General features: G+C 37.7%; 1 protein-coding gene across 1 annotated transcript; it reads left to right on the top strand.

The window, feature by feature from the left end:
• Positions 1–220: 220 nt before the first annotated feature.
• On the top strand, positions 221–1,072 carry LOC125846247 (uncharacterized). The gene is made up of 2 exons (XM_049525621.1): positions 221–311; positions 405–1,072. The coding sequence occupies exons 1-2, from the start codon at positions 221–223 to the stop codon at positions 1,070–1,072; spliced, it is 759 nt and encodes a 252-aa protein (XP_049381578.1).
• The last annotated feature ends 6,035 nt before the right edge of the window (positions 1,073–7,107 follow it).

Consider the following 7,107-nt stretch of genomic DNA (forward strand, 5'->3'; position numbering starts at 1 on the left):
ACTCTTGTTGGGTTTTATATTGCTTAACAATTGTTCAAAACCTAGAATTGTATGAGGTGTGTTTGAAACATTAATCAAGGGACACTTCAGAGAATGCCCATTCCTGAATGAAAGTGGGAAAGGATTGCAATGGACTTCTTGGTTGGTCTTACAAAGACATTTGGTAAGTTTGATTTGATATGGGTGATTGTTGATAGTTTGATTGTTTATTTCGGTCAAGATGGCTTATATTTCCAAGAAGTTAGCCAGACTCTATATCTGTGATATTGTTAGATTGCATGGAGTTCCTATTTCTATCATATTAGATAGAGGTACGCAGTTTACTTCTAACTTTAAGAGGACCGACTAAGTTAGGTCCTATATTGGATCTTAGTACCGCATTTCACCGTTAGTTTGATGGGCAGTTAGAGCAAACAATTCTAGTGCTAGAAGATATGTTTCGTGCGTGATAGATTTTGGTGGTCATTGGGATCAGTTCTTACCCTTGGTAGAGTTCTCGTACAATAATAATTATCACTCGGGTATTCATATGGCTTCTTTTGAGGCATTATATAGAAGAAGATGTAGGTCTCCCATTCGTTGGTTTGATGCATTTAAGGTGAGACCTTGGAGTACTGATCTTTTTAAGGAATCATTAGAGAATGTGAAATCTATATGGGAGAAACTTCTAGCAGCTCAGAGCAGGAAGAAGGAGTATGTTGAGCGGAAGATCAGAAACTTGGAAATTATGGAGGGAGATCAAGTATTGTTGAAGGTTTCACCCATGAAGAGTGTGATGAGGTTTGGTACGAGAGGTAAGCATATTCTGAGGTATATTGGGACCTTTGAAGTTCGTAAGCGTGTGGGAGAGGTGGCCTATGAATTGACTTTGCCTCCAGTCTTGTCAAGACTGCACCCAATGTTTCATATGTCTATGCTGAAGAAATATCATGGTGATGGGAACTACATTATACGCTGGGATACGGTCCTGCTTGATGAGAATTTGTCTTATAAAGAGGAGCATGTAGCTATTCTAGATAGTGAGGTCCACAAGTTGAGGTCAAAGGAGATTGCTTATGGGAAGGTTCAGTAGAGGAATCGGTTGATTGAAGAGTAAACATGGGAGATTGAGATTGGTATGCACGGAATATATCCACATCTTCTTGTCGAGTCAGGTATCATTTCTTACCCTCACCTTTTTTTGACCATTCGGGACGAACGATGGGTAAATTGGTATATGACGTAACGACCCGTTAGGTCATTTTAAGTACTAGAACTATATCGACTCTTTCTGGAAATTTTAAATGGTAATTTGGAACTAGTTATTTAACTAAGATTATTTAGCTGGTGGGTATTTATTAAATAATTATTTTAGTTGATTGTAAATGGGCCAAGTATAAAATTTATTTAATACTTTATACCACTTGATCCATGTATATTAAAATAAGTTAGTGGAGTTTGTCACTTTTTAGTACATAATTATTTTATTTAGAAAATAAAGAGAAGAGAATAAAGAAACCGACCGAAGCAGTCGCGGTAGTAAGCCCTAAGGGTCTCATTAAGGGAATAGTTTCATGTATCAAAATGACCTCTTCCCATTTTTTAAGTAATTTATATTGGTATGTTAATGGGTAGAAATTCAAAGGATTAGCCAATCATTATACGTAATGAATATTAATCTATTAGGGTGGTAGGCTTGTAGGGAAATTGTAAGCTTAAGCCATTCTTTTTAAACTCCTTCATATGTCCATAAATTTCATACTTATTTTCAATTAAATATTGTAATTTCTTTCCCTTGATGTCATCGACATCACATATAAGGAATTGGGAAATTTTGGGTTCATGATTGTTGCCACTGGTTTCGTAACCAATGGCTTCAATTTTAAATATTATTATTTTGTTATCATATTATAAATTAAGTTTTGATATATTGAAAAAGATAATTAAATATTAGGTGTGATGTATTATATGAATATCATTAAAATTATGATAATTGGAAGGAATTGAGACTTACTTCTAGGCTTGAAATTTAGGAACTTGAACATAAGGTTGGGTGAGTTTTTAGGTCTAGACTAGACATATAGTAATATGGATGTTTATGGACTCATTTCTTACAAATTATACATACTTGATAGATTTTGGGAACGTTCTGACGCATTGAAGAAAGGAAAAGAATTGGTGAATCAGTTTGCTTGATTCCTATTTTTCACTTTAATAAGCTTTGAGTTTCCGCATTATTGTCGTATTTCATAAGTTGAATAAATAATATAAGTTGGGGTTTGAATTCATTGGTTCACCCACCTAGAAAGTTAAGTGTGGTGTCAATCACGACTCGTTTAGGATCGAGATAATAATATGTTAATTACAAATATTATATAATATAAATAAAAATGAAATAATCAAAAAGTAAAATAGAGAGTATAAATAGTAGTTCTCTAAATTTGGAGATCTACTATTCACCTCTCTCTAAATGGAGAATATTGTCACAAACTCAGACTCCAAAAATTCAAGTCATGACGACACCTACTAACATCCCACAAAGTAAGACAAATTCATATTCTAGCTATACGTCCAAACTTACACTTCAATTAAGAAGTATAAACGGTCAAAATCAATTTATAGAACTCAATGTGAGTTGAGGTCGATCCCATAGAGAATTTCTTTACAGAAATAGTTTCACTATCGCGTTTATCCAATTGTTGTTATTATTTCCTAAAGAAAGTGATTACGAAATGTAAAAATGGGTTTGGTTGTAAGGTTAAAGTAACAATATTGTTATAAGATCCAGATTAACACAATTAACAAAGTTTTAACTTCAAGGTTGTGATGATAAATGAATGGATCCAGGGTTGTGTTTCCCATGATGTTACATCTAGTGTTGATTTGTGAATGAGTTTCAGTGATCTATTCTTTGCATATTACAAGCAAGCTAAATGTATCTAACACCTCTCAGTCTTGTTAGATAACTCATACTCGAATCGTCTCGGTCTAAGAGTGTTATCATATATAACACTCGCCTATTTTGGTGTCAAAATTCTCTTCTCTCGAACTTGAACTTTCACTCCTAATCAATAGATTAACTCGACTTTTTCCTAACTATCGATTTCCTCTCAAACAATTCATAGATACAGGCAAGTTCTAATGTGTGCACTCATTAGAAAGAATGAATAACGAAAGTCAAATTATGTTATGCAATTATTAATAACCTTCTACTCATTTTATGCTTATACACTTAGATTTTTGTCAAAGTTTCAACAACCCTAGTTGTGGTGTTTAGCCACTCATGCTTTCAATTGAATAGGCACAAATAAATATTGAATACATTAATAGAATCACTTACGAATATTTGAAAATTTAAAGAACACTTGATATTCAAAAACCAAACCAAACCAAACTTCAAGTCTTGATCCAATGTTAATCGAAAAAAACCAAAGTAGAGAATAATAGGAAAGTCGTCTCTTGTTCCAGATATGACTAGATAAAACAAAAATTAAACCTAATTAATTCAAATAGTCTGACTAAAAAGATTCCAACTCGAAGTAGGACTGACTTGTCGGGTTGCTTCACGGACGACATGACGATCCGTCAAGAGCTTCATGGTCCGTGAAGACTGTTGTGGTCTCACACTTAGACAGTGTGAGCTCCCTTTTTTTGAACTCCTTCACGATCAGCATCACGGACCGGTAGGAGGACCACGGCCCGTTTGGGTATAACTCATCGAGGTCTTCTCAATGGCTCACCTTCACGAGCAGCATCATGAGTCATCATGAGGACCACGGCCTGTCTAGGTATCTGTGGTCCTTACTTAGCCATACCAAACTTAACTCCTTAAAGCCTACACTGGAAATCTTTCACGAACTTCAAGACAAATCATGAAAAAGACCTCAGTCTGTCATAGTCTCCATGGTCGTGACTTGATCAAACTCATCTTGCCTTGCTGACACTGTTTAATCTCCACGAGCCTCCAAACGGCTCATCATCATGACCACAACCCGTCTGGGGCTCCGTGGTGTATATTCCAGGATTTTTTCCTTCTTATTTCCATTTTCCATGCAAGTGTAAACCTGTGTACACATTCAACAAACACGTCAAATCTTACATAAATACAATCAATTCTAGTATTTATCCTTAAATTTGAGCATCAAATGTGCCAAGATTTCACGGCACATCAACACCCTCAACTTATAACCATTATTTCTCCTAAAGTGATGAGAAAAACAAAACATTTGACACTCAAACACCCAAGATATGATACTAGCATGCAGCAGCCATCTCAACCACAACTTGTATCCAAACCCATCTTATTTAACATGCAAGGATCAATGTATGACATCCCATTACTCGCAGTCAACCATGCTTCTGCTCGTGTACATTATCTGTCAACACAATTTAACTATCAAATGTAAACATAGTGTCCTCACACCAAAGAAGTCCCTCACACATGATAATTTGGACTAATTTCTACTCTCACGCTCCCAAAGAACTTCTAACACTAGGCACAAAAGACCATAGGCTTGCCCTTGTTTTGTATGCTCTATCTTTTCAAATAACTAGAATAGGATCACTGTAGGACTTTATAGGCTTGCATAGGCTCGGGCTAGGGAATGAAATTAATGGTTTTGTGATTGACTATTTTACCTTGGTTCTCTAAAGTTTAATCTGCACACAACTTTATCTGAGTGATTTCATCTTTTCTCAATTCGGTACATCCCAGTAGCCACACCATTTTTATTCACTTTTATTTATTTATTTATACTACCAGATTCTTTGAACATTCACATTACTCTTGATCAATTGAGTCTTTTGACTTTGTGCCTTAGAGCAGACTAGGCGAACCTTCTTTTTACATTTTTCCTTTCTACTCAGGGTGTAATCACCCTCAACCTAGTCATTTGGCCTGAGTTGTGGCATCATATCTTTGCAGACCAAAGGCTATGATATCAACGGGTAAGAACAAAATTAGTTGCAAGGCTCAAATGGGGTTCAAGGGTCATCTTTTTCATTTGGGAGTTTATTTCTGGTTTTAAAAGGGTCTAGCAAAAAATGTCCTAATGATCACCTCATATCCAGTTATTTTCAGATTCTCGCAAGACAACTTGGGCAAGTTCTAGTTTCTGCGCCTAGAGATAGACTTCATACAAATCTCAGACTCACATGACCCATGTTTACACTTTTCATTAGTTAACCAATTTATGTTTTAAGCTAGCAATGTTCAACACATGAATATCTAGAATGTCATATAAAGAGCCTAACATTCAAACTTTCAGGTTAAGGACATATTTAATAGTATTTCAGACACACACGAGGTCAAAACTTAGTTGTTGCATAGGTCAACACACAAAAACTTCACAAATTCATCAAAACATAATACAGAGTCAACTTTCATACACTCTAACACTTAAATGGCAGGTTGTTCACCACCCCCTCCCCAAAAAAAGGAATGTGCATCAAAGTAAATAAAGAAAAACAAAACAAGGCTATGAGGGGGGTCATACCTATGGTGCACTAGGCACCGGTAGTCAGAGCAGTGTTGGCACCCTTATTAACGAGTGCACTCTCAAAGACCTACACTGGGTCAGGTTGACTGTTGCTAACTGGGTTGATATCATACTACTGGAAGCGCCATCTAACAAAGTATCTTGCCTCTACTGAGAAAGTGCTGCTTCTTTCCTAGCTAGTTTTCAGGACTCCTTGCGGGCTTTTTTGTGTTGCCTTATTTCCTCGTTGGAGAGGTTTTTCGGGCTCTCCTCATCAGACTCTCCAGCCTCTGCTTTTTCTTGTTGTATTTGTCTTTGGGCACTTCACCCCAGAAGTCGTCGAGGGCCTGAGTGGTAGGAAGCTCATTGAACGGGCTCATCAAGGACTCTGGCACAATCGGAGGGGGCATATTGATCGGCTTCTCAACCAGTTTTGCAATCTCAGTTTGCATCTCAGCTAACAATGCCTTCAACTCCTCAGCATTTACTGAACCTGCAGCTTGTAATTGATTTTGTACATAGACCTCCAGTTCGTCCATCATGTCTTTTAGGAATGCAAACTCTTTCTACAGCTCATCTTTCACCCGCTTCTCCAAAGATAACACATCGCGCTCTACTACCTGAGGTAGTCTAAGTTGAATCTGGTTGACTATAGACCTGGTCTGTCGCTGATCTACAACCAATCTCCCAAAGATCATAGAAGGTATAGTGACGAAAGTACTTGTAGCCGGGGAGGCTGAATCTCGTGGTGGTGTTGTACCGGCATCTAGTTGCAAAGTTGCACCCTGCTTACTACTGCCATCAATTTGTGGCATGTCAACCGATATATGTGGTACAAATGCTAGTGGTCCCACAGGTCCAGCTTTTGCACCAAAAAGATGGTTGGCGACATCTTTTATTTTGGATGTCGCGGTGACCTTGTATGCCTTAGTCCATTTGTCTACTAGCTTATTGTGAGTAATATTGGCTTGTAGAGACACAGTTTCCTTATCAGATAGGGAAATAGTAACCCGGCTCTCTCATTCAGTGCTTTTTCCTACATTTTTGTGGCGATGATACAGCCTACATTGACTGGGTAACCAGCAATGAGGCAAGCGACCAGTAATGTGAGGGATGGTGACAAAGTATATCATTTGATATAGGCCGCAACTATACACGAACAACAGCCTACCAAACCTTGTCCTGGAATGACAGTGATGCCTTAGTGATCTGCACGTGTGTCCCTGCTACCTATGTTGCATTCTCACCCTCTGAAGCAATCAACCCAGCAATCCAATGCATGACCCGCTCCCTCGAAGTCGGATCCTCCATCTCAGCCTCACTTGTCACTGCATGGTGCTTACTTTCAAAAAGGCCAACTGAGGATGGTGCTATGTATTCTGGACCATGTAGCATTTTGTTGATTGTGTCTTCAGAGATATCCACGGATTTGCCTCTTACCACTATTGAATTAAGTTGTCCCCATTTGCTTGCAAATGTTTTCTGGCCCTTTTTTGTCGTTTTCAGTATCTGCAGCAAAGTTCATCAGTGTGGCTACATATGAGGCATAGAATTCTCTGGTAATGTGGCGAGAAAAATCTCCAGGTGAGTTGTGCATCCATTCAAATTTATGCATTTTAAACACCTTGTAGATATATGGAAATGCCTGGAT

The sequence above is a fragment of the Solanum stenotomum genome, chromosome 12 (assembly GCF_019186545.1).
Source record: "Solanum stenotomum isolate F172 chromosome 12, ASM1918654v1, whole genome shotgun sequence".
In the NCBI taxonomy this organism is placed as follows: domain Eukaryota; kingdom Viridiplantae; phylum Streptophyta; class Magnoliopsida; order Solanales; family Solanaceae; genus Solanum; species Solanum stenotomum.

Coding starts and splice junctions, on each gene's coding strand:
- LOC125846247 (XM_049525621.1), top strand. CDS start 221: ATGGCTTATATTTCCAAGAAGTTAGCCAGACTCTATATCTGTGATATT. Junction 312..404: donor TTCTATCATATTAGATAGAG/GTACGCAGTTTA, acceptor TTTGATGGGCAG/TTAGAGCAAACAATTCTAGT.